General features: G+C 47.7%; 1 protein-coding gene across 3 annotated transcripts in view; it reads right to left on the minus strand.

Moving 5' to 3' along the window:
- LOC147614550 (calmodulin-binding protein 60 D-like) overlaps positions 1-27925 on the minus strand; it is a 54725-nt gene that overhangs the window by 18695 nt on the left and 8105 nt on the right. Inside the window, exon 1 of one of the 3 annotated variants that reach the window (XM_086781101.1) lies at positions 17572-17606. The exons of the other annotated variants lie outside the window; for them this stretch is intronic. Within the exon in view, the coding sequence (XP_086637227.1) occupies positions 17572-17591 (20 nt within the window). The 5' untranslated portion in view covers positions 17592-17606. Of the gene's footprint in view, positions 1-17571; positions 17607-27925 lie in introns of those variants that run through there. 3 annotated transcript variants of the gene reach the window in all.

The following is a 27925-nucleotide window of genomic DNA, read 5'->3' on the forward strand; positions in this document are numbered from 1 at the left end:
CGTTTTTAAAGATGGCACGTTTGCGGCTATGTACAGACGTTTTAGCCTATTCTACCTACCATGACTTGTAGACCAGATACCTTCCGGTTCTTTTGAGTGGTTATATGACCATATTCTGAGTTTTTATCAGAGAGTTATGGCCGAAACAATTCGCTGATTCTGTCAAGGTCTCTACATAGGAAAACTGTAAGAATGCAGCCAATAGCCACAAGGTGATTCTAGACCTTGAGATGCATATATCCCTTCATTCTTATCTAATCTCTTGGAAAAGAAAGCTAGCTTGCTATGACCTTTATGAGGAAGAGACTACTACTCCATAGCTTTTCTTTTAAAGAAAGAATAGTATGTCGTAGCCCTGCAAGAGAAGACTACTTTGCCATAGACCTTCGAAAGAGAGAGAAGTCAAAGTACGAGTAAGAGGAGATAAAGCTTGGGGATAATCGAATGATTTCAATCGTAAGAGAAGGTATTAGAAGACTCTCTATTCTCATATATCAAGTTCTGAAACTCTTATTAGCGAGCAAAGACAACGATAAACGATAAATTTCTATAAGGTATACATATTTTTTGTTTTTCAATTATATATCATTCTTAGGGGTTGAGGTATGGCCCCAGCTTCTCCATTTATTATTATTAGTGATCTATTTGAATGATTTACTAGTTAAAGTTTTTATGTTTTTAAACAACAGCATATGCCTTAATAAAGAATGTCTTATCGCAATCTCAAGTTGAAATGCTAAAATCGTTGTGAAAGGGTTGTTTTCTTAAGAAGGTAACGTGGATTCTAGTCATATGGTTTAGTTGAGTAAATGGATTGTTATCTTGGTTAAATTAAGATACAGATACAACTTCTCCTTGCCTTGACGTTTTCCTGTTCTTGTGCTTGTGTAGCTGGACAGCGGAGACGTTAGTAAGGCCCAGAGTCGGCCCATGGTATCCCTCATACCATTGGAAGAATGAGGTTCGCCGATTGAGACGAATGATTGTGATGCTGTCTAGTTCTGAGGGCCCAGGCTAGTGCGGTGAATAAGCCCACCCTAGCACGTAGACATCCCTCTGAGGAGTGGGAGGATCGAGCGACGGAGCCTGAGGGGTCGACAGGCCGGCTTGAGTTCTCGCCAGCAGCCGACAACGAGATGTATGGTCTCGTAGGGTTTTGCCTAGCATGTAGAGGCTGGAAGGCCGAATTCTAGATCATCGCAGCAATATAAAGAAAAAGAATAGAGAGCCGGTTTGGCTTGTATGAAATTGATTCTTGTATAAACTTTTTTTTTTAATAAATCTTGGCTTTGACATTATTATATTGTGGAAAGAGGTTGTTTTAACGAACCTTGTGAAAGGGTCTTAATTAAGGAACATGTTTATTTATGTCAAACAGTGTGGTAGGATTAATTAGAAAACAAATTGACGCGTGAGTAGGGTGGAAAGTGGAAGGATGGAATGTCCCGACGGCACCATCCTACGGACGGGTGGACCCGATTAGTCGGGTAGCTTTCCAATAGATTAAGTGCAAGTCCTACGCTAGATAAATAGATTCTCGAGCAACTCTATTCTAGAAGACTAGGCTAGCGGCTGTGTCTTGCATGGATGAGGGAAAAAGCGTTGTCTCTAGGAATCAAGATTAGTAGTTGGCCAAATTATAATCAATTATTCTATGGGTGATTTGATTTTTAGAAGACCACGCTCCCCCTGCAAGATAGGACTAGGTCTTACCTACAAATTGTATCCTTAAATCTCTGCATGGTCAAGGTGTCGACAAGTAGGAAATTTTCTCCAAGTTAAGACTTGGTAGACTATCTTAAGTATATGATCTTCTATCACCTAAATTCGAATTTCTATTTTTGGAGATACTTATCTTTTAATAGAACTATTCTTATCTTCTTATTTCTTTTAGGATTTTTGGAGCTAATATTTTTAGTCTATCACTTTCCTAATGTTTCTAGTCTTATTGTCTCACTCTTATCTAAGTGCACTCTCTTTCCTTCTTGAAATGTATATTAAAAGAGACACATACATGGCTTGGGAGGGACCTTACACCCCCAATGCAATCAATAGTTTTGTGATGTTCCAACTCTTGTCTACTTCAGTCTTGTACATGCGCATGTCACTCTTGGGAACTGTTGGCTCCTATATTGTATTCCATTCTTGAGTTTGTGTGAGTGCATAGTGGAGTGGGATAGAGAGATCGCCATCTCCCTAGCCTGTGCTAACTCTTGAGAGTATACTGTCCTAGAGAGGACCCTAGTGATTTCTAGTGTGCCGACACATGGGACAATTGAGTCCGCTACACTATTCCCATTGTGTACTAAATTCCTCGAAATCTGCGTACATGTGCTTCATATCATCTAGTCCCGTACGAACAAGGTCTAGTCTAGTGTTCTGAATCAGAGTCACTGTTCCCTTTCTACTCAAAGCATCGGCCACTAGATTGGCTCTTTTAGAAAGATACTTGATCATGCCACCGAATCGCTAGAAAAGTTGGCTCCAGCGGTGTTGACGATCACTCCATTGTGGACATGGCAATGTCTGAATCCATCGTAATGCTTGATGGTCAGTGCGAACCTCAAATTCTCGTCCATAAACAAATTGCTTCTCGCTAGGAGTTCCCGATCATAAACCTTGTAATTCTTTCTTGCAAGGAGCAACTTATAAGACATATAAGCTACTAGATGGCCATTCTGTTGTAAAACAACTCCGATTGTGATGTTACTGGCATTGGTGATTACTTGGAATGGCTCATCCCACGAGGCAAGCTCTAGACAAGGAGCTTTTGATAAAGCCACTTCAAGTTCTTGAATGCCTCCAACGCTCGTGGAGTCATTCGGATCCGCTACCTTCTAGTCTTGACATCCTTAAGCAAATCTATAAGATTTGCCAAGAGGTCAAAGAACTTGTCAATGTGGGTGGAATATGCATGGAATATGCCCACAAATGACCGAATATCGTATGTTGTCTGTGGTATCTCCCAATTGACTATCTCGGCCACCTTCGCTGGATCAAGTTGAATGCCCTCTGATTATGTATCCAAGGTAGTAAATCTAGAACACATAAAACTCCGACTTCTTCTCATTGACATTGAGCTCGTTGCTTTATAGCAACTTTAAAACCTTCTCCACATCAATGTCATGCTGCTCAACCATGGCTGTAGAAGGGCACCCAAGACGAGGAGTATGGGCACAACAAACTGCTCAAGACTCTTGGCTACATAGGTGGCTAGAGAGTCATTGTTTTGTTTGACAGCGGCAACACATAGGATGTGGTCATGGAACAGGCTGCTCGTAGTAGTGAGCCCTGTTCCCGTTGACTTCTGTAGACAAGAAATTTGAGGGATTTAGCACAGGCATGACGAGAGCATCAAGTATGAAGCTCAAGGTACTAAGCTAGTGATTCAAGACATAGAGTTTGTGTGAGACTTTATGGTTGCCCCTCTTACAGGAGTGTAGACATAATTTTGAGAATTCAATGGTCTCACAAGTTCTAGCCAGACATTGATTGGGACAGGCACACTTTTTGGATTACTCGGAATGTGTCCAAAGCCTCAATGACCATTAAGTGTGAGTCAGGAATCCCAAACTTTCCTCTCATAAACCACTTGCAAGCTAAACGGGAAATACGAAAAGGTGCACAATGTGCAATGATTAATATCCAGAGTGCTTAGACGGTGGTGGCCTGTGTTTCCAAGAAGTACCAAGCTCACCGTGAAAAGTTCCAAAAGATTTTTCTTCGGAACAATCTCCCTTCCCAACTCCCCCTGTCCAGACCGGAAGACCACAAGATAGACCTTCTCCCAGGCTTCGATCCCTCAAGCAAGTTTCCATACCGCCTGTCCATGGCAATGGAATCGGTGTTGGACCGCCAACCCCAAGAGCTGTTGTGATTTGGCTTCATACATTGTAGTGTGTCGCCATTTGCAACCCCGATCCTATTCGTCAGGAAAAAATGATTGTGTGTCGATTATTGTGCACTCAATAAGCTAACTATCAAGAGCAAGTTCCCTATGGCTCGAATAGATTACATTCTCAAGAGTCTGAATGGGGCCAAGGTATTCTCGAAACTAGATTTGAAGAGTGGATACCACCAAGTTAGGATTGTTGACGGGGCCATCACCAAAACAACCTTCCGTACGGAACGGGCCCACTATGAATTTGTTGTCATGCCTTTTGGCTTGACAAACGCCCCAGCCACATTCAACCACATGATGATGCGGATATTCCAGGACGTGATTGGTAAGTGCGTGTTCGTATTTTTGGACGACATACTGGGCTGTGGAGACTAGAGTAGTAGTCTTCTTTGGACAATTCTTAGACGTGTGTCCTTTTGTGTGACAAAGAAACACCTACCCTCCTTGTACTAAGTTGTCTCTTCTACACTCAATTTCCCATCGGTCTTCCTTGCCTGAGCTTTTTGGTTTGGAGTAAACTTGGGCGCATTAGTCGAGTTCTTGGAGCCAGAGGCTCCCGTGCTTTGTCTTGGGGAAGACCCCCCCCTTTCCACGAAGTTGGGCCGAGTCAACATCAAGCTTCCCACCCTCAAAGGATCATCCACTAAGGATGTGGATGACCACATCCGACGGTTCATCTCCATTTGTAAGAGCCGAGGTCTTGAGCGGCAGGATGCCTTCTTGGTACTCTTTCCATCCACTCTCCAAGGTTCTGCAGTCAAGTGGTTCAGTCAATTTCCAATGCTGAAGCGGGAGCTGGAGGCACTCCAAGTGAGCCACAAAACCTCCTAGCGAGGAAAGTACCTTGCTCCAACTCAAAAGGGAGATTGAAGAATTGAAGACACAGTGTCACATCCAGTCCGGGACGAGTCAGCCAGGGATCCATCTCAGTCATCCGAGGTCAGGTGTGCATTGTCCTCCACATGAGTCCAAGGTCAGGTGTGCACTGTCATGCACATGAAACAGTGCCAATCCGCACTGTGAGTCTCCCTCTCTAGAATGATGTCAGTGATTCTGTGTATCTGGTATGGTACCGGATGCCAGATCACTGAGTAGTTAGTGTTTAGAACAAGGGGCCAGTCCATAGGGCTACCCCGGATCTTAGTGTGGGCATGGGAATGGTGTGGAACCACCCCCATGAGGGCCAGGAAGGCCCAGGCTGAACCCACCAGCCATGGAGGGGCTGTAGGACAGCCCTAGGGCAAGAATAAGGCAGATTCCAGGAGTTTACAGCCTTTACATGGCTGTAGGGCAAGTATGGGGCAGCCCATACAGGCTGCCCAGCCCTTGGAATGTGGGCAAAGGCTGTGCCCAGCACTCTGGAAGCAGGCGCTTCACCTCCCAGCCAGTTAGGAATAATGCGCAGCATTTTATGGATTTAATTCAGCATTTATTCCTGTATTTTCAGCAGTCGTGGGACATTTAAGGCTGGCCGCTTGGGTTTATGCTAGCCGACTGCTCATGAGGAGCAGTATAAATAGCCTAGCCCACAATCCCATTCAATCCTCTCATTATTCACCAAGAGCTCAAGCAAATCAAGGGCTAGACAAGGCAAGGGAGTTGCTAAGCAAAGGGGTGGAGTACTGCAGGTCAAGGGCAGGGAATTCCCAGCCAAGAAAGGTCCAAGATTGCTGTATTTTCTTTCAGATTCACATCATTCTAATAAAGCAAATACACCATCCATGGTGGGGGCCCTACAGAGGGTAATTGGGACCCAATACTGTGTCCTCTCCATCTCTCCCTCTCTCTCTCTATTTTCTGCACATCTCCTTTCAGTTTGTGCGTTAATTTCCGTCGTGAAAAGAGTGCTGAATTCTGAGTATTGAAGTTACCGATTCTTCTCCGAAGCTTCCGCATGTTACAGTGGTATCATAGCCTACTTCAAGTATAAAGATTCAGCAAAGAAACCAGAATTTTTTCTCGTTCGTGTGGTTGGTTTTTAGACGCCGGTGGACTACCCCTTTCGGAGTGACTCCTGTCCCTCGAAGGACGGTTGGTTTTTAGCCTCCGAAAGCCTCCGGACGTCTCCCACACAGATAGTGGATGGTTAGATTGCGTTCCGGAAAGGAAGTGCATTTTCCTGCTATGGCGAGCTTCGACGACGAGAGAGACCAAGAACCATGGGACCAGAGTGCACCAGGCAGCCCAGCTAGGACACCAGGCTTGAGTGTCAGACATGTTCCAGCAGATGATGCGAACAATCGCAGAACAGACAGCCAAGTTGGATGAGCAGAAGGCGCAGATCTTGGCTCTGGAGGAGCGTACCCGCTATCCAGCGTCGCGTTTTCCATCTCCTTCTCCCTCTCCTTCCGTATCCTAGATACCAGATCCTCGACTCAGGAACCCTCTCACAGGGTCACAGCCGCAGCCAAGCTCTTTGCTTGAGTTGCAGATGCGTGCATTGGAGATCCGACAACGAGAAGACGAAGCCATGCGACGCGTGGAACACGAGCATTACCTCAGAGCATTGGATGCCAGATTGACACCGGCGGCGGCCTCGAATCATTTTCCCGAGAAAATGAACTTTAGTAAGTATAATGGTAAACTCGATCCCACAACTCTCTATTCATGGTTACATCAATTTGAAGCTTACTTTGCCGCAGTTAGGAAAACAAATACTGACAGAGTGATCTTAGCCAGTTGGTACTTGGAAGGTGAGGCCATTCCTTGGTGGACTCAGTGGGCTCATGCCCACACCAGAGTAGGTATGGCAGCTTATGTGTGGGACAAGTTTGTCCGCGACCTTAAGCAGCGGTTTCTACCGCCCCACTACCTTGAGCGACTCAAAGACGAGTTCAGGGGAGCGCGTCAGAACGCACAACCAGTCCTTCAATTTGCCAAATAGAATTTTGACTTTATGTCTGCAAGGAGGCTTATCTGATACGGACAAGAAAGGGCAGTTTTTGTATGGCCTGGACACGCAAATCCAATGGGAGGTGCGTATGTTTAGGCTAGCCACCTTTGAGGACGCACTCTCACTTGCGCAGAGTGCAGAAATGAAACATAATGGTGGCAAGCCCAAGACTTCCCAGCCGGCTTCTCCCACGGCTACCGCCTCGGGGGGCAAAAGCCAGAACCAGACGGGGTCTTCCAGCAGATAGAGCCCGGGAGCCTCTGGCTCCCGAGCTCCAAGAACTCGAACAATGCGTCTAAGCTTACTCCAGACCAGAAAGCGGAGGCAAGCAAGACAGGTGGCAAGTTGAGTGCTGAGGAGCTTTCTCAGTACAAGGAGGAGGATAGACTTTTGTCATACAAAAGGACATACTTCTCGGGATTGTTCTAAGAAGCCTCCAAAGCCCGCCGCCGCCGCCTCCACAGCTTCCGTTGGTGAGCTCAGCTCCCACACAGACCCCAGCGGCTACCCCTAGTTCTTCAAACCCCGATGCTTCAATTGGAGCAATTATTAGCCGGGAGCTCGAAGATAAGCAGAAGGGCGCCCATGACCAGGAGTATGAGCGCAACGAATTGCTCAAGTCCTTTGGCTACATAGGTGGCCAGAGAGTCGTTGTCTTGTTTAACAGCGGCAGCACGGAGGATGTGGTCACGGAACAGGCCGCTAGGCGTGCCCGTTTCGAGCTAACTTCGGTGGACAAACAGGTTGAGGGTTTTAGCACAGGCATGACAACGAGCCTCAAGTATGAAGCTCTAGGTGCTAAGTTAGTGATTCAGGGTATAGAGTTTGTGCGTGATTTTATGGTTGCCCCTCTTGTAGGAGCAGACATCATTTTGGGTATTCAGTGGTTTCACAAGTTTCTTCCTGATGTCAAGTGGGACAAGCACACGTTCCAGATCAATCGGAATGTGTCAAACGCCCAGTGACCATTAAGTGTGAGCCAGGAATTCCGAACTTTCCGCTGATAAGCCACTTACAGACTAAGCGAGCAGTCAGGAAAGGTGCACAGTGTGCGATGATTTACATCCAGAGAGCCCAGACGGTGGCCAGTGCTTCCGAGTGCTTCCGAGAAGTACTCGGTTCTCCATAAAAAGTTCCAAAAGATTTTTATTCGGGACAGCCTCCCTCCCCAACTCTCCCTGTCCAGACCGGAGGACCACAAGATTGACCTCCTCCCAGGCTTAGAACACTCGAGCAAGTTTCTATATCGCCTTTCCAAGGCAATGGAATCGGAGTTGGACCGCCAACTCCAAGAATTTGTTGCAATCTGGCTTCATCCGCCCCAGCGTGTCGCCTTTTGTAGCACCGATCTTATTTGTCAAGAAGAAAGATGGGTCTTCCCGTTTATGTGTCGATTATCGTGCACTCAACAAGCCAACTATCAAGAGCAGATTCTGATGCCTCGAATTGACTATATTCTCGAGAGGCTGAATGGAGCAAAGGTGTTCTCGAAACTTGATTTAAAGAGTGGGTACCACCAGGTGCGGATTGTGGAGGGGGACATCCCCAAGACAGCCTTCCGTACAGAACGGGCCCACTATGAATTTGTGGTCATGCCATTTGGCTTGACGAATGCCCCAGCTACATTTAACCGCATCATGATGCGTGTTTTCCGGGATTTGATTGGAAAGTGTGTGTTCATATTTCTGGACGACATACTAGTATTTTCAGCTACGGTTGAGCAGCATGACGTTGATGTGGAGAAAGTCCTTAAGTTGCTGGAAAGCAACGAGCTCTACGTCAATGAAAAGAAGTCGGAATTTTCTCTGTTCCAGGTGCATTACTTGGAATATATAATTAGTGCTGAAGGCATTCGACTTGATCCAGCTAAAGTAGCCGAGATTGTCAACTAGGAAGTACCTCAGACAGCCTATGACATTAGATCTTTTGTGGGTCTATGCCAGGCATACTCCACTCACATCGACAAGTTTTTTGACCTCTCGGCAGATCTCAGCGATCTGCTAAAGGGAGTGAAGACAAGAAGGCAAAAGATTCGAATGACTCCACGCGCGTTGGAGGCATTCCAGAACCTCAAGGTGGCTTTGTCAGAAGCGCCTTGTTTAGCACTTGCCTTGTGGGGCGACCCATTTCAGGTGATCTACGATACGAGTAACATCGCTATTGGAGGTGTATTGCAACAGAATGGTCATCCAGTAGCTTACATGTCTCGTAAGTTACTGCCTGCCGAGAAGAACTACTCAGTCTATGATCGTGAACTCCTAGCAATTATACAGGCCTTGAAACATTGGAAACATTTTCTGTATGGCCGTGACTTTGAGGTTCGCACTGACCATCAGGCATAACGCTGGATTCAGACAATGCCAAGTGCACAGTAGAGTGATCGACAACACCGTTGGAGTCAAATATTCCAGCGATTCGGTGGAATGATTTGAGTACCTTCCAGGAAAGGCCAATCCAGTGGCCGACGCTTTGAGCAGGAAGGGACAAGTGTCTACGATTCAGACCACTAGACTTGATCTTGTTGGTACAGGACCAGAGGACATGAAGCACACGTACGCGGATTCCGAGAATTCGGTACAGAGTGGGAACAGGCATTGGATGCCACACAGGACCATGCCACTTTCTGATACGCGATGGTTGGCTTTTCTACAAAGGCCGACTGTGTGTCATGAAGTCATTTAGGGCAGCTCTTCTCCATGATGCCCATGACGCCATTACAGGTCGTCATAAGGGCATGAATTCGACTTTGGAGAAATTAGAACGGCAATACTATTGGCCAAAGATGAGGCGTGATGTGTTTACGTATGTACAACGCTGTGACATTTGTCAAAAGGTGAAAGCGCCTCGTGGAAAGAAAATAGGATTGTTACAGCCCTTGCTGATTCCTGAGGGTCCTTTCCAAGACATTTCCATGGACTTTGTCACGAATCTGCCTCCCGGTCCGAGTAAGCATAATACGTAGTGCTTAACTATTGTTGATAGGTTTAGCAAATTTGTTATGCTTATTCCTTGTAGAGCCACTGTGACCGCCAAGGATGTTGCCCAGTTGTTCATTCGGCATTGGTACCCAATTAGCGGGATTCCTAGGACCATAGTGTCAGACCGAGATGCCAAGTTTACTAGTCATTTTTGGAGGGCATTGTTTGATAATTTTGGTACTAAGTTGAATTTTTCCAGTGCATTCGGACAGACGGCCAGACAGAGATATACAACCAGTTGGCCTTTGATGTGCTGAAGTGTTATGTCCACGATCAGCAAGGTAAGTGGGAGTCATATTTGCCTTTAGTTCAAGCTGTTTTGAATGATTCTGTTTCTTCAGCTATTGGCAGGACTCCATATGAGGCAGCGTTTGGAAGACCTTTCCAGTCATTGTTAACCAGGACTTCGTCTTCAGTACCGGAGGCGAACAAGGTGACGGAGTCTTACCAGGAGATTTTAGAGTCAATAAAAGACAGATTGGCTAAAGTGCAAGAGGCCTACACTCGACAGGCAAATAAAGACCGAAGGGATATGAAGTTTTCGGAAGGGGATTGAGTGTATCTTCGGATTATGAAGCAAAGATTGAAACAGGTGGGCAAACGATGCCCAAAGTTGTCTTTCACGAGTTGTCTTTCACGAGCTTCGGACCTTTTTCCATCAAGAAAAAGATTAACGAGGTGTCTATGCAATTAAAGCTACCTCCGAGTTGGACTATGCATGATGTATTTCATGTCAGTTGGTTAAAGCCATATGGAGGTCCAAACCCCTTCAGAGGTCAAAGACGAAGCGGAACAAACATTCTTGATGAAGTCGAAGTTATGGTTCCAAAACATATCCTTCTGCACCTTTTCAAGCATGGCTCAGGCCGAAGACTATGACAGTTCCTCACAAAGTTCCAGGACCGAGGAACCCATGAAGCGGTATGACTCGACAAAGAGTTTTTCGACGACCATCCAACGTTATTGACGGATTATTTGGAGGCTATGCAGCTTCCGTCAAGTTAAGCAGAAGGGGATGTCACGTGCATCCCGCACTTGGATGCCACGTAGACATTTCTGTACAGAAGGTGTAGGACCTGGGATGGTGAACTGGTCCCATGTGAGCCCAATCCGGGACGAGTAAGCCAGGGATCCATCTCAGTCGTCCGAGGTCAGGTCCGAGGTCAGGTGTGCATTTTCCTGCACATGAGTCTAAGGTCAGGTGTGCACTGTCCTGCACATGAAACAGTGCCAGTCCGCGCTGTTAGTCTCCCTCTAGAATGATGTTAGTGATTCTGTGTATCTGGTATGGTACCGTATGCCAAATCACTGAGTAGTTAGTGTTTAGAACAAGGGGCCAGCCCATAGGGCTACCCTGGATCTTAGTGTGGGCATGGGAATGGTGTGGAACCACCCCCATGAGGGCCAGGAAGATCCAAGCTGAACCCACTAGCCATGGAGGGGCTGTAGGACAGCCCTAGGGCAAGAATAAGACAGATTCCAGGAGTTTACAGCCTTTACATGGCTGTAGGGCAAGTATGGGGCAGCCCATACAGGCTGCCCAGCCCTTGGAATGTGGGCAAAGGCTGTGCCCAGCACTCTGGAAGCAGGCGCTTCACCTCCCAGCCAGTTAGGAATAATGCGCAGCATTTTATGGATTTAATTCAGCATTTATTGCTGTATTTTCAGCAGCCGTGGGACATTTAAGGCTGGCTGGGTTTATTGCTGTATTTTCAGCAGTCGTGGGACATTTAAGGCTGGCTGCCTGGGTTTATGCCGGCCGATTGCTCATGAGGAGTAGTATAAATAGCCTAGCCCACATCTCATTATTCACCAAGAGCTCAAGCAAATCAAGGTCTAGACAAGCCAAGGGAGTTGCTAAGCAAAGGGGTGGAGTACTGCAGGTCAAGGGCAGGGAATTCCCAGCCAAGAAAGGTCCAAGATTGCTGTATTTTCTTTCAGATTCACATCATTCTAATAAAGCAAATACACCATCCGTGGTGGGGGCCCTACAGAGGGTAATTGGGACCCAATACTGTGTCCTCTCCCTCTCTCCCTCTCTCTCTCTCTATTTTCTGCACATCTCCTTTCAGTTTGTGCGTTAATTTCCGTCGCGAAAAGAGTGCTGAATTCTGAGTATTGAAGTTACCGATTCTTCTCCGAAGCTTTTGCATGTTACACTCAGCACAAAGCCACGAAGGGGTTCTGGTGTGCTATATGCCAGTCACTTGGACACAACGTCCAAGAATGCCCAAAAAGGAAGTACTACTCCGTTTGTGAAAAAGGAGGACATGAAGATAAAGATTGCTACTACCTCAAGGGGTTCCGTGAACTCCATCAACAACAACCTTCTCATCCCGCCTCGGTAGTCCCCAACCTTGCCCATTATGCTACAACTGGCATTGCCGTTCCACAACCCTGCCATGCTGCTACACCTCCTCCTTGCCCACCCACTCCCTAGGTGACCTACCTTCCACCACTCATCCCTGATCCTCCTGCACCTACCACCATGGAAGTAGCCCCCATGAACCGCCTATTCGCCCTCCCCAACCACGCAATTGTCCCGTCCTTTGCTATAGATGTGGGAAGTACAGTCATTACCAAAGCCGCTCGCCCCTTCCTGAAGGTGCGCCGCCGTGCCGCCATTGTCCGAAATCCAAGGATCATTATACTCGGGATTGCTCCAAGCAAAGGGCATCCACATCCTCCGACTTCACATTTCTTTCCAACCTCAACCACCCACTTAGTCTCTGTAGGACATCCTCCTTCCATAGGACATCCTCTGTCCACTTGCCAACCTCCCTCTCCCACTCTTGGAGTGTCCGTCACAACCCCAATTCCTACCCATGAGAATCCACCATCCACCACAGTGACAAAGGAAGGCCATGCCTAAAGAGCAACAAGGGGATGAGCCAGATGATGATAAAGCTCTGCCCATTCCCTGCACAGTCATAGATCAGTCCTTGCACGCCTTCAAGGACCTCCACAACCAACCTTCCATGTCAGACACACCACCTACCCCCTCTCTTCCACATCAGCCTACACCTTTCTATGCGGAGGATCTACTCAAGGGAAATACCATGTCAATGAACCTCTTTTATCTGCTCTGGATTATTCCAAACGTCTGACAATGTCTCAATACACTATTGGAGCAACTCAATGGTACGACCATCAATTTTAGTGGTGGGCAGTCTGGTGGGTTTCCCCTCCCGTGTTTCTGGTTGCATGGATATTAGCTGTACCAATCCCTCCCTTACAGACTACCAGAGCCCCCGTCTCTCTGTGGAGATTCATGGTACGCCACTATCTGGGGAAATTGTTGACAATGGCTCTGGGATGAAGCTCATGCCGGAATTCACACTCCATGTCGTAGGCCTCAAGGTGACGCGGCTAGCCAACTTCTATGTTCGGATGGCCGACCAATGAGAGGTGACCCCTATCGGCCTAGTAGAAGGTGTCACTATAGTAATCCAGGGGATTCCCTTCTTACTCGACTTTGTGGTCATCCGGCTTCCTAAAGTCAGAGGGGCCTACTCTTTACTCATTGGTCGTCCATGGCTTAGGAATACACATGTCCTACATGATTGGGGTTCCGACTGATTGTGGATTCCTCAAGAGCATGGCTCACAAGAACTCAAATCGAAGGAAGGTCTGGATCAAGGGATCCGTGGTGCCATAGTAGCCCCCATTTCTTCTCCCAACTCTCCAACACCCACTTCTTGGTTGACGACAACAAAAGAAGGCCTTGTTCCCCATGCTGATAAGTCAAAACTACTTGACTGGCTCCAGGGAGCGGAAGGCCTGACATCCTACATGGTGGACATCACGGAGGTACCACATGCTTGCCCTAAACTCTGAACATTATGAGGCTTTAGGCCTAGGAGAACCAGTCACAGGTCACCACAGAGGACGTAAGATGGCAAAACCTCTCCCCAGCATAAAAGAAAAGCCCCCAACAACACCTTCGACCACTATCCCATGGACTCAGCAGAGAGTCCCACCATAGGTGTCTGAGGACACACCAGGGGGAGTGTCCTAAGTCTTGGACGGAAGACCTCTATGCCACCTTCCGAATTTACCACCAAACCGCCCACAGACATACAAGGATTTGGAAGGTGTTCCAGCCGCCATTGGTGTCCACACCATTCCTCTTCAGGAGGGCACTCGACCCGTTCGTGGGTGCACCTAGAAGCTCAACCCAAAGCACACAGAGGCTGTCAAGGTGGAGTTGGAAAAAATGGAGGATGCCCAAATCAATTCCCCAGTAGAACACTCTGAATGGCTTTCCCTTATGGTGATCTCGCCCAAGAAGAAGGCCAACAAGATCCATGTCTATGTGGACTTCCGTTCTCTCAACAAAGCCACTATCAAGGATGGATTTCCCCTTCCATTCATGGATCGGGTCTTAGAGGATGTTGCTGGGCATGCCCTCTATAGCTTTATGGATGGGTTTAGAGGATATAACCAAGTCACCATCCACCCGGATGATCATGCCAAGACCGCCTTCGTCACCATGGGGTACCTACGTCTACAACCAGATGCACTTCGAGCTGTGTAACGCTTCGGCTACTTTCCAACGGCTCGTCACCAATATCTTCAGGGAGTACCTCCTCAGCTTTCTCCGTACTTTCATTGACGGTTTTTCTAATTTCACAAGCACTCAACTTCTCAATAGGCTAGAGGACTTTTTAGAACGTCTCTCTCAATTAGCTCTGGTCTTTGTCAAGTGTCGCTTGTCCCGGCTCCGCCTTAATCCCTTCAAATGCCATTTCTTAGTGGTCCAGGGCACCCTCCTAGGGCACATCATCTCTTCTGAGACGGCTTGGCTCCCAACCCCGACAAAATAGTTCCATCCTTCACCTTCCTCCTCCAATCAGCCCCAAAGGCACCCAGGTTTTAGTCGGACACACCGGCTACCATTGTCGTTTCATCGACATCGACATGTATGCCGACGTGGCCCTTCCCCTCACCCGCCTAGTCAAGCCCTCCACCATCTTCCAATGGTCCAACCCAGCCTCTACTGCATTCTCATACCTTAAAAAGCACCTGACTGAAGCCCCCATTCTCATCCCACCCGATTGGACGATCATCTTCCATGTGCATACAGATGCAAGTCTCATTGCTGTGGGCGCAGTCGTTACTCAGCCCAGTGAGAAATACAAGATGGACAGACCCATCTATTATTCCAGCCACTTCCTCACACCCGATGAACAGAACTACACCACTACTGAGAAGAGGGAAGGTTTGGCTATTGTGTATGAAAGTTTTGCCACTATCTCTTGGGCTCCCACTTCATCGTCATCTCGGACCACCATGCTCTAAAGTATCTTCTCAATAAACCTCAGGTGGCTGGTTGGGTTTGGCAGTGGCTGCTGCTCTTCCAGGAATTCAACTTTGAGATCCGTCTCCGACCAAACAAACAATTTTTCATGGCGGACCACCCTTCCCGCTTCGACACGGGGGAGCCTGCAACAATAGGTATTGAGGATGACCTTCTTGATAGTGTTCTTTTCAAAGTTGATGCTGCCACGGACTGTTACGGAGATATCCTTGCCTTGGTCTCCACAGGACACTCGGTGCTAGCCCCAAGTACAAGCGTCGGCTTCTAGGAAAAAGCCACCCCTTCCAAATCATAGCTGGCCAACTCTACAAGGCTGGTCATGATGGTGTTTTACGCAAGTGCGTCAGTCCTCACGAAGTGCCACACCTAGTCAAAGATGCACACACCAGCCCTGGTGGTGGTCACTATCCCGGCCACATCTCGGGTGTCCTTCTGTTCCAGCATGGCCTGTGGTAGCCTAGCATGCCAACGGTGCGGGACCAAACCCACCCGTCAAAATCACCGGCCCCTCAAGATTTCCCTCCCTTGGTCTCCATTTGAGAAACAGGGTCTTGATTTCGTGGGGCCCATCGACCCAAAGGCACACCCTAGCAGATGCAGATACATTCTTGTCGCCACCGATTACACAACCAAGTGGGCAAAAACCCAAGCCACCAAGGATTGCACAGCCAACACACACCAGCCCTGGTGGTGGTCACTATCCCGGCCACATCTCGGGTGTCCTTCTGTTCCAGCATGGCCTGTGGTAGCCTAGCATGCCAACGGTGCGGGACCAAACCCACCCGTCAAAATCACCGGCCCCTCAAGATTTCCCTCCCTTGGTCTCCATTTGAGAAACGGGGTCTTGATTTCGTGGGGCCCATCGACCCAAAGGCACACCCTAGCAGATGCAGATACATTCTTGTCGCCACCGATTACGCAACCAAGTGGGCAAAAGCCCAAGCCACCAAGGATTGCACAGCCAACACAGTGGCTCGTTTCTTATATGAGCACATCCTTGTCTGCTTTGGTTGCCCCTTGGAAATCACCAGTGACAGAGGTTCCCACTTCGTCAATGAAATCATCACCACCTTACTGAGCAGCTATAAGATCTTCCACTGCAAGTCATGTGCTTATTACCCCCGGGCCAATGGGCAGCCGGAAAGCACCAACAAGGTGCTCTGTCACTTACTCCGCAAGATGTGCCATCAACATCCCAGTCACACTAGTCAGAGGCCCTTCTCAGCACCTTGTGGGCTTACAGAACCGCTTTCAAAGCGACGACACACCACAGCCCCCTTCAGTTGCTGGGAGGCCATTGTACCCTTCAAATTCAACCAAGAGTAATACACGGTAGGAACCTCCCACCAGGATGACACCACCCACAATGCTTTAGCGCTCCACTTGACCATTCTGTGGACGAAACTTGGGCACTGGCCAGCCAAGCTTTGGAGGTGGAACAAAACAGAAGGAAAGCATGGCATGACCGCCATCTCAGGAGGCCCCAGTTTCAGGATAGCCAACTGGTCTTGGTGTACCAAGCCCGTTATTTGAAACGAGCAAAGAAGCTCGTTCCGGCTTGGGAAGGCCCATTCCTCATTCACCAAGTTCTTCCTCACGAAGCCGTGCAACTCTGCGCCTTGGACGGTCTGCTTCTCCCTCTAGTCAACGGCTCTAGGATCAAGGCTTATTGCCCCGAAGCCCCCCTTGCAGCCTTTCTTTTCCTGTAGCCCATTCCCTTTCCCACAAAAAAGAAAAAAAGAAAAAAAAAATATCTCCACCATGTCTTGGTTCTTCCTCCTTTTTCCTCTTGTTCTATCCTCCTGCTTGTTCAATGAGGGTTTTGGCCCACTTAGCCGGGTGATGGAGTATCTTGATCAAAGATGCTTAGGCCTTTTCCTCCTTGAGCTACACCGACATAGAGAGAGGCTTCTACAGGTACAGAGCCATAGATCCCAACCACAAATCACCAGCTTCTTCACGCCTATCAGCGAGCCACATTCCCCTCCCCCTCTATCATCTACCTCCCGACGAGGGCTCACACTACAGAGAGCCTCGCAGATCAGAGCTGCGAAGAGACCGCGACTACCCGGACGCAGACCACCACTACTCCAAGCCCAGTCTGCCCAGATCCAGGCACGATACCGCAGAGCTATGGAGGAGAGAGTCTAGAGGCTACACTAGGGCACAACAAATGTGAGAGTCCTCCTCGCCCCATGCCCCATGTATGATGTACTACACCCCACCATCTGCACTAGGTGGAATTAGTAGTATACCACCTATCATGGTTGTACATCTATAGCATGCTAGACAGTGACTGCATAGTGAGCTGCATATGACTAGGATTAGCTTTTCATTTCAGTTTTTCTTTCCATGATACTCAGGACATGGACTTGTTGTATACAGATTTGTCTCATAGGCCAATCTGGCCTTCCATAGACATTAATATATCTTTTCTCTCTTTCTTTTCTAGTTCCATTTCTCACATTCATCCACTAACCTTCTTTCTTTTTGTGCCATCCGCCGCTCCTTCCGCCATCCGCAGGGACATCCCTCTCCAATTTTCAGATGTCCGCCGCCCGGCTGTCCACCCCCATGGTCCCTCCACTATTCACCCCAACCTTGTTCTACCTGCCCCTTCCCCTTGTCTCACCCTTCCGTTCCCCCACCTTCCTTTATCTCATGCTATCCGCCTAACCCCTCCCCCTCGACTATCCGCCCCCACCTCACGGACATCCTCTCCCCCTCACCCCTCCCCCTCGTGGACATCCTCTCATCCTCACCCTCCCCCACGTGTACATCCTCTCATCCACACACCACCCCCCCCCCTCCCCCCTTGTGGCATCCTCTCACCCCTCAACCCCCCTCGTGGCATCCTCTCAAACCCCCCCCCCTTGGGGCATCCTCTCACCCCGAACCCGGCCCCTCATGGTCATCCACTCACTCAACCCCCTCGGCTATACGCCTAATCCCCCCCCCCCCCTCCTTCCCAGCTTTTTGTCTCAGTCAACAGCCCCCTACCTCTTACCCTCATCGACCTCTTGGCACCTCTGTTTCTCCCCTGTGTTTTTCGCTTCTATCCAACCATTAAAAAAAAAACCACACCAAGGGTACTTCTTTGTTTCCTCCATCTTCCTTGTTTGCTAACCTGTTCTTCACTACCATTGTGGCTGACGATTTACCTCCCACCCCTTTGCCTTACCAACATTCCATCGCCCGCTTCCTCCACCCGATGCGTTCTTCTTCTTCCTCCCCAGTACCACCTCACGCTGCTCAGGTACTTTCGACGCCACAAGCTTCCACATCAGCACCTTTCATGGCCATCAAAGGAAACTCTACAGAGGTGGAGAACCCTTGATCAGCACCCTCGGCAGGTGGCTCCACCACACCTTCCTCATCTCATACTTCCGTACCACGACCGCATCTAACAGATACCGACTTTACTGCACCACCATATTTGCCTCCCACCTCGGCCGTGGCCCCAAAGGTAACTTTTTCCACCCCGTCTTTAATTTCATCTGATTCCTCATCTTCTTCTTCTTCCGACAGCGAGTATATGCCCTTTGATAAGGAGGCTGTACCGCCCACTTCCAGTCGACCCCCTCCACCCCCAGTCCACCACCAACAATCCCGCCCTCCCTCTTCTTCTCCCATTTCCATCCACCCCTTCCACCTTCCTGCCTCTCCATCCTGCACCAACCCATTCACCATAAATTTCATTGATCCCCAACCATTCCAACTTCCACAGTTTACCCAATTATTTACTACCACCCAGCTAGCCACATTGGGTTGGCAGGGTCTAGCTTCTATTCCACCCTTGCCTACTCTTGATACATCTCTCTGCGCTTCATTCCTCGGCAACTTCCCACTTCTGCCTAATGGGCAACGCCTCGCCTCCGCTTACATTGCAAAACTACTTGACCTTCCCAAACATTTGGTTCTTCACCGCCACTCCGACACTCGCATAGTGGATATTTCCCTGGTCGAGCTTTCTGCCGCCACTATCGCACACCTAGCCCCACCCCTTCATTCCCCAACCCCCACACCATCCATTATCTATGTTTTATTTTACTACTTTTTTCTCATGAAATCCCCACTGCTCCATTGCCCTTCCTCTCCATTCATCACACTGAGGCCTTGCACTGTTTATGCACCGGTCACCCCTTTCCATTCCATCATCAGTTATATGAGTCCCTCCACCTTCGTTGCCACCGCTTTCGTACCCAAGTCAGCAGACCCGACGCCACCTCCTTCACTTGGCCTTATGCTCGCTTTCTCACATATCTTCTATAGTAGCCACCCATTCCCTTACATTCCCACCACCACGCCAACCTCGTCAGTCCAACCCTTCGGCCTCCCGCATCCACCCTAGAGTGCAGCGTGATCTTCCTCCTTCCTCCCACCTCCACCGCACTGCTTCCCCTGCCCCGCCACCCATTCCACCCAACCCCGCTATCATCAGCCCTACATCATCCCGCCGCACACCACCCTCGGCTAGGTTGTTTCTTCATCTTCAACAACAGCTGTTTCTACCCTCTTCACCACCCCATCTTCGACAAGAGCTGTTTCCACACTCTCCTCCACCACCCCATCTTCGACAGCCAGCTGTTTCTCACCTCTCCACCACACCATCTTCTACATCAGATGTTTCCCCCTTCTCCGCATCTCCTATTCCCCCACCTACATCATCTTCAGCTCCATCAGCAGCTCGGGCGACACCCTTGATGGTGACTGCCACCATCCCTATCGTCACCTCTACGATCACCTCTGGAGGGCCATCACTATGTGCCCCCACTCTCGGATACCCGCATGAGGTGATATTCCGAGTCGATCGGGAGGACGACAAGGAGAAAATTGAGCTTCCTGATTCCCCATTCTCCTACAGTGCTCCAGACATTTCTGTGGGAGACCTTCCCTGCCTTTGATTTCTCGACCCTCCAGAGCAGCTATCATTACCACACCCTCGTCAAGCTCGTCGTATCATACAACCTCTCTGCTGATCTTCGCATCTACTCCACATACCTCACCGAGTACATCTTCGAGCTCTCCAATGATTGCCGCCGCTAGAGGGATTGCAACTGTTAGGCTGCCGACACCATCCGCCGTCTCCAAGTTCAAGTGTCCACATTAGAGCAGCGCCTACAGGGCATAGAGTCCGAGCTCTCCCACCTCCGCTCTTCATTTTCCCACAGCATGGAGGAGGTAGATGGATTACGCGACCATGTCTCAACCCAAGTTCGCGTGCCCATTTACTGTCATCAACCATAACATCCTCTTTGTTTTTGTACCAACTTGTCAACTCATCAAACACCACATCTCTACAAATGAGCACCTGTCTAGTTTCCGGATCGTAACGTTTATAAGCCTTTCTGTCTTGTGTGTAACCAATAATTATGCACTTCTCAACCTTTGGGTCCAATTTCCTTCTCTTCTCATCCGACGCATGTATATAAGCAATACATCCAAAAACCTCGAGATGCCTGATGTCTGACCCAAAACCTATCATCCTCATCTCAGGAGCACTCTCATGTATGACAATTGTAGGTGTCTTATTCAAGATGTACACCGCTGTAGCACATGCTTCTGCCCAATAATACAAAGGCATACTCTTCTTATTCATCGATGCTCTTTCCACTTCACCTATCACTGGATTCTTTCTCTCAACAACCCCATTTTGCTGAGAAGTGTACCTGTATGTGAGCTACCATCTAATACCATGCTCTCTCAAAAAACCGTCAAATTATATGAGATGTACTCACCAGCACTATCTGCCCTCAAACATTTAATCCAGTGACCATATTACTTTTCCACAAGTGCTTTCAATTCTTTGAACTTGTCCAATGCTTCATCACTCTTCTCTTTCAAAAAGTAAATCCATGTCATCCTACTGAAATCATCAATAAATGTGATGTGATACTTGCTCCCATTTATTGATTGGGTTTGAGTGGGACCCCAAATGTCACTATGCACAACCTCAAGTGGTTTTCTACTCATCTGACTATCCTTGGAAAATGGCAACCTTTCTTGTTTCCCAAATTGACATGCCTCACAGACAAGTGTGTTCCCATCGTATTTGAATCTTGGTACACCACCAACAATGTCCTTTGTTTGCATAGATTTCATCTTCTGTATATTCACATGGCCAATCCTTTTGTGCCAAATATCAATGTCTAGCACTATCACATCACTATGAGAAAACATGGCTGACTTGAATTCTAGTATGCTTGCATCTAGCTTGAGACGCAAAGGGGCACCTTTGCGCCTTTCTATCCGACCTGGTTGCTACCTCCAACTGTCCTCCACTGTCAGACCTAACCTCCAAGACTTCAGACCTTTTACCCAAAAGCCTCAGCTGACTTTAGCTGACCTAAATCTCTTAGAGTTTCCCCAAACAGATCAGATAATGACTGTTTCCCGAATCAAACATCAACTGACATCCGCAGGCGAGAAACTCTCTGCCAATATCATAACTCTTTAAAAACTTGTTTCAAAACTCCACAGCACTCATCAGCATCTTTCTGCTCATCCGAATTCACTTCAACTGATACAGAAATGACAAAAATCCACCTCCGAAATGAGCCTTGGAAGGAGCTTCTTTTTCAGCGACTGCAGGCTAGGGCTCCCCCAGCAGGGGCCACTTGGGCACCAGAGATACGATGGATCTTCATAGAGATGAGGAGGACAGGCCTCAGTAGAGGATGGGAGGACAAATTTGCCTTGAGTATCCTGTGAGCTTGGGAGTTGCTGAGACCGGGGCTTTCTCAGAGACCTCCTACTTGTGATGAGGAGCGGGCCAGACAGCCGCTCATCTGGAGCCCAGCGGTACGCACAGAGCAGGGTCATATGCTGGGTTCTCGGCCTCGTCTAGCCTGGGGACCATTGGCGGCAAGCCCAGCACGTAGTTTTGGAGACTGGCAAGCCTTCTGCAGTCTCCCAGAGGAGATCCAGGTGGAGAGGCTGAGTCACTTCAGAGGGGGGCTGATTATGAGGGATGACATTCAGGAGGCACTCACAGAGGAGTGGTTCACGTCTCTCGAGCCAACGGCCCCATGGTGGATGGGAGCCTTTACACAGTTGGAGATCCTGATTGCTGTCAGAGCTTGCACCGAGGATGGTAGATGCCTCTACTATGAGATCCAGGATGAGGGCAGACTTCAGAGAGTGGAGGCGGAGTCGCCTTTGGTTGTAGAGTGCATCTTTCAGAGGATACGAGTAGTGGCCGCCGCTTCCCAGAAGTGGCATATTGATCTAGACCCTGCAGATGTGGACTCTGATTGGTGCATATGGGCATATGCTGCGCGCCCCTTGGCCCGGCTCCAGTGGGACCCAAGCGAGTACGAGTGGCATGATCCTTATGCATCCCCCGAGGCCACAGTGATCACCTTTTTTCAGTACACTATTCGGTTGGGGAGACATATTCTGATTGCGAGGAGGATGGTCTCTCCAGTTGCATCGGAGCGTTGGCGGCTACAGGGACTCACAGAAGTTCCTGGAGGATTTTTGGACCAGGCTCTGGGCTAGTCGACAGGCACGCAGGATCTCGACTTTCCAGTGGGCTGGTCGTCCAAAGGGGCTCTGCAGTTGGCACCTGGCTTGTCTACAGTGGTCTTCCGGCAGCCTGCGTTCGATGCGGCCACCCTTTGGAGACACAGAGACACTGCCTATGGGACTGTCCACAGGCGCAGCAGATTTGGCTACGGATGCTGCGCATTCTGGCCCCCCTCTCTCCAGAGGGCATGTATACGTAGGGTGCCGCTGCTTGGTCGACTTCGTCACGGCCTGCTCTGGGATATGAGACGGAGCAGGACAGCCAGGCCATCAGATTCATTAGGGGCCAGCCTCGCCTTGTTCCTTCACCGGATTTTCGTCCGCCGACTGGACACAGGAGAGGGATCTACGATGGGAGCTCCTCAACAGCCTCACCATCTGGTTCACCTGGAGAGCCCGGTGTTTCAGGGCCTTTGAGGGGAGACTGGAGCCACCAGCAGAGACTGTTCGGGGGATTTGGAAGGAGTTGATCCACACCCTGCGAGGACAGTATGACCGCATCCGGGGCGACTCGGATGAGGCAATCTTGCGGCGCCAGGCCTTTCACACCACTTGGCGAAACGGCCCCTTCTATACCCTACACGCGGGTACCCCCGCTAGCACTACAGGCCACCTGTTTGGCTTTTCCCTCCTATTGTATGATATAGCCTCTCAGTTCTTTGTACTGATATTTGTACTTTTTTGCTCCTAGGGAGAGTCTCCCTAGCTGCCTTGATTGGATCTCTGCTCTGCTTTCTTATGAGCAGGAGAGGGTTTTTTGTAGCCCAACGGGCGTTTTTTATATAACTAATGAAAGGATCTTTTCTCGGGGAAAATAAAAATTAAAAAAATCCACCTCCGAAATCCTCCGTTATGTTTCCAGTCTAACATGAGTCTTTCTAGATCCTTTGTGATCATCCCGCCTCAGCAAACTTTTATAGTCACTATCCCAGAGCCTTACCCAACTCTTGGCCGACCCCCTTCTGATCTCCTGCCGATAGAAAAACTGATAGAAAACTGCCTCAGATGACTGACGTAGAATGATTAAAACCATACCATAATTTAGGTTAGATGACTTCAGCAGATTCCAGACAGATTCACGTCTGCCTATTTTCTAGAGTGTCCTCCATAGTTGTTTCTCATACCGGTACGAAACCATTCGTACCGTACAGTTCGTATGGTACGAGTTTAGTTTAGAATTTTTCCCCCCTCCCCCAAAAAAAAAAAAAAAAAATCTTTTTTGGGAAAAAAAATTCTTTTGCTTAGTAGAAACCCTGCTTAACGAAGATCCCAAATGCCTGCAATACTTCACAACTTTCGTGTCCACTCAATATTCCATATGGGGTTGTTGAGAGACCTAAAAAATCTGGCAAGGTAGACTGGTAGTGTACACTTGATTGTAGGATGAGAGAATCTTGCTACATCACTTGGACATCCCTGGTATAGGTAGGCTAGAGAGTTAGATTCTCAAGTTATGTACGAGGGAGAAGATTTGGACATGGCCATTTTGATCGAGAGAGGAGTTACCCATCCAGGTTCTTTTTTGGAGACAATTGGGAGATCCAACTGGGAGAGACACATATCCATGTTTTGGTTCCTCAAGCACTGTAGACTCCTCCCCTCCCAACCTTCCCTCACATTCAAGCTTGAAGCTCCATAGGTTGTAAGTGTTATTAAAAAAAAAACGTATTTTATCGTACAATATCCGAAAATTTCATATCGCACCAAAAATTCCCGTACGGTATCGTATTTTCGTACCGTGACAACTATGGCGTCCTCCAATGACAGCTGATCATAAACACTTTATCCTAAACTTCTTAAACCTTGTGGCTCTCTTCTGTTGTTGCCCTAATGGACACTATTCTACCCTAGATACCTGTAAACTAGTTTGGATGCCTGACGCAAAATCCAACCCCAATATTCATCCTCTTGGATCTCTTATTATCCTCCCTGATCAACTAGCATCAATCTACCATCTCCAAAGCCATGGTAGGTATTTCCCTATGTTCTGCTGACCTCCAGCTGACGCTGATCCAACTGGTCTTTACTATTACTAATTCTGCTCTCGGAGGAAGAACCAACCGACTAAGAATCCCTATCTCGATCAGAAACTCTCTTTTATATCCGTCATATGCTCCTAGCCCTTAGGCTGCCCTAGTTTCATGAAGATATGGCTTCAAAGACACTTTGCTATCAACAACCAACTACTATTGAAGACTGATCTGACAACTGATTGTTGATTGCTCGGACAGCTGACTCAACTGGAGCAGACTCTCTCAGCTCTAAGTCCTCTAAGACCTCTAAACCGTCTAATCACTTAAACCAAATCAAAATATGACCCTCTGGACAACCAGCTGATCACTATCAAGTCACACCTGCTCCAGAATGACCATCTTTTCCACGACCCAATATGACTTCTGTTAGACTTGACTCAGAATAGCTTCCCTTGTATCTAAAATAATTTATATGATCCTTTTTCTCAATCTGCTGACCCCCTAGGCACATAGCTGCCTGTAGCTGACATCCTTCTGACCCTTTCTGACAGCATTCTCTCAACAAAAGGACTTTTTCAGTTAAAGGCAACTCGAACCCCCTAGATTGTCAGACACTTCTTCATAGGTGCTCTATATCAACAAAAACAACTAGAACAACTCAAACCAAGCTCCAAAACACAAATACTCATAGACCATGACACAAGTACAAGCTTCAAACTCATTGTTCTGTTCACAAAACAAAAAGAGACTGTCTCAACACCCTTGAGACAATGGGTTCTAACTTATTAGCAAAACACACTGAAAACTTAGGGTTTTTATAGGTAAGCTCCAACAACTATCCAAACTACAGTGAATACACTGATACAGACTGTAGGCCTCTCCCAGACAGGACTCAACTCAGCACGCAGCTGACCTACAACAACAACAATTGAACATGAATTCGGCTAAACAATGTCTCTAACAGAGTCGCCTTTCAAAGATAACCAAGGACACATCTCCTACTCGATTCTCTAAACCAAGATACCTCCTCTGCTCTGATTTTCCCAATTGCATTGCGCTTCAATTCTGTGATCTTTGAGAACTGGAATTTCTCCTGTCTACAGTAGTTTTCTCCATTGTAGAACCTTCTCACTCTTTACTCACACTTGCTCGTCTCTTGTCTCTTGATTCTCCCCCTCATCTCTCTGTCTCCCCCCAGTAAATTCTTGCTCTTATCCTCCCCTCGCTGCCAGGCTGTCCTTGTCACCTAGGATTCATTACACATTATCATTTATTTATTATTTATTGGCACCCTCTATGTTTGTTATGAGCTTTGGACACCTCTCACAACGATACACTACCAACATGTGTAATAGGATGCTAATTATCATCACCTGTAGCAACATAAACTTGAGATTGTGTAGGCATCATGTTATCAAACCACTCTCCATGACATGTGATGTGGTTTGATGCACCTGAAATCATTCACCATATTTATTCACTCTCATTGCACGATATCATAGTACCCATCATGTGCTTCATGGTAAACAAATGATCTATATGTCCTTCATTGCTAGATGATGCATAATTACAATGTTGCACTCTACCACCATGAATATCATTTTGCTTTTTTTAGCAATCTCTAGCCATATGTGCAAGTTTACCGCAATAATGACACTCAATGCCATGCATATTCTGTTGTTGTGTCCGCCAATGACCTCTACCACGAGATCCAAATCTCTCTCTAGCATGAGAGTAAAAACCTCTATCATCACGTGCACCAAATGATGGCTGGAAATCTTGTTGTTGCTGTGGTGGCTTATCATTCCAACCGCGTTCACCTATACGTCCTCTCAAACTAGATCTCCCCTGCCTCTAGCACCTCTATGAGTGGAGAATTCATGGTCCCTTGCATGCCCATTGGTACTAGATGAAGTACCTGAACCAAGTTTCATCTCCTGCACAAAAAGCAAAGAGACGAACTCATCAAAATCTCGGGAGTCTCCACCTCTAACCCTAATAGAGGTTTCAAACGCCTTGTAGTCTTTGCCCAAACCATTCAATGTAATAACAACCAAATTATCATCTTCCATAGGGGCACCAATAAATGCAAGTGCATCTACACTCTTCAATCTCTTGCACATAGTCTTTGATGCTCCTATTGTTTCGAGTCACACTATGTATCTTTTGCTTTAACTGCATCTTCTTTTGTTGCATGCACGGAAGCCTTGCTTTATTGATCCACAAACCTAAGCATACTTAAGAACATTGATGCTAATTACTTATGATTAAGACAGATAGAAGAGAGAAGAAGAGAGAAGAAGAGAGAGATTAGTGTTCAGGTTTTCTGTGTTACTATGTTACAAAAGGTAACTGATGCTTTTATATGGATGAGGCTTGTGGTCAGCCCCATAGGGGTTGACCCTAGCCCTTTACATGAATTCTACTTGATAGATGATGGAAAACAATGATGAACTTCTGATATGTGACTTGTTTTTATGCTGAAAATGTCTTGAGACTTATATATTGGTTTACGATGCTAGTCAGCCAGCTGCCCTCTGTCGGGCTGATTGTGTGGACCAACTTCATGCTTTTTCAGCCCCTTTTGCTGACTACTTCACTTCCTTTCTCTGCTGCCCACACCTTCCACCTTCTGATGCACTGGCCACCCACCTGCTGTGGGACCCTTGAAGGCTGTGGACAGCAGTTTTGCTGGCTACCGACAAGGTTCCCAACCCTTCATGCTGTTGCTTATGCTATTGTTGATGGTTATGCTGATGCTAAAAGTGTTGTATGAACAAACAAGTTATTTGTACTTGAAAGTAGTAGCAATAGCAAAAAAATCGATTGACTGCCGTTTGTCGGCCGCTAATGCTGCTTGACTTTGATGCTGATGTTGGTGGCCATGCTGACCATGCTGATGATGAGGATCATGTTGATGCTAAGGATGATGTACCTGATGCTTCTAATGATGATAATGCTTCTGCTACTGACCATAATAACATGAAACGTTTCGTCCGTTTCGTCGTTTCGAAGGTTTCGTTTCGTCTGATTTGGACGAAATGCAAAGGTTTCGAAGTGACACTTCTTATATACACATACCAAATTTATAACATAGTCAACAGAAAGATGAAGATGCATGTTTTGGGACTAGTGGGTATGAAATTCATGATTTTGGGAGTAGGTTTTTTGGTATTTTCAAAATTTGGGCAAGAAAAGGAGAGAAAGAGAGGAGGAAAGAAACAAGTTGGAAGGGAAGAGGGAGGTGAGAAGAAAAGGAGAGAAAGTTGGAAGACAAGAAAAGGAGAGAAAGAGGAAAGAGGAGGGAAGAGGAGGGGTGGACCGTGGAGGAGA

The sequence above is a fragment of the Cibotium barometz genome, chromosome 42 (assembly GCF_041138505.1).
Source record: "Cibotium barometz isolate CiBa-2024 chromosome 42, ASM4113850v1, whole genome shotgun sequence".
NCBI classification, from domain to species: Eukaryota; Viridiplantae; Streptophyta; class Polypodiopsida; order Cyatheales; family Cibotiaceae; genus Cibotium; species Cibotium barometz.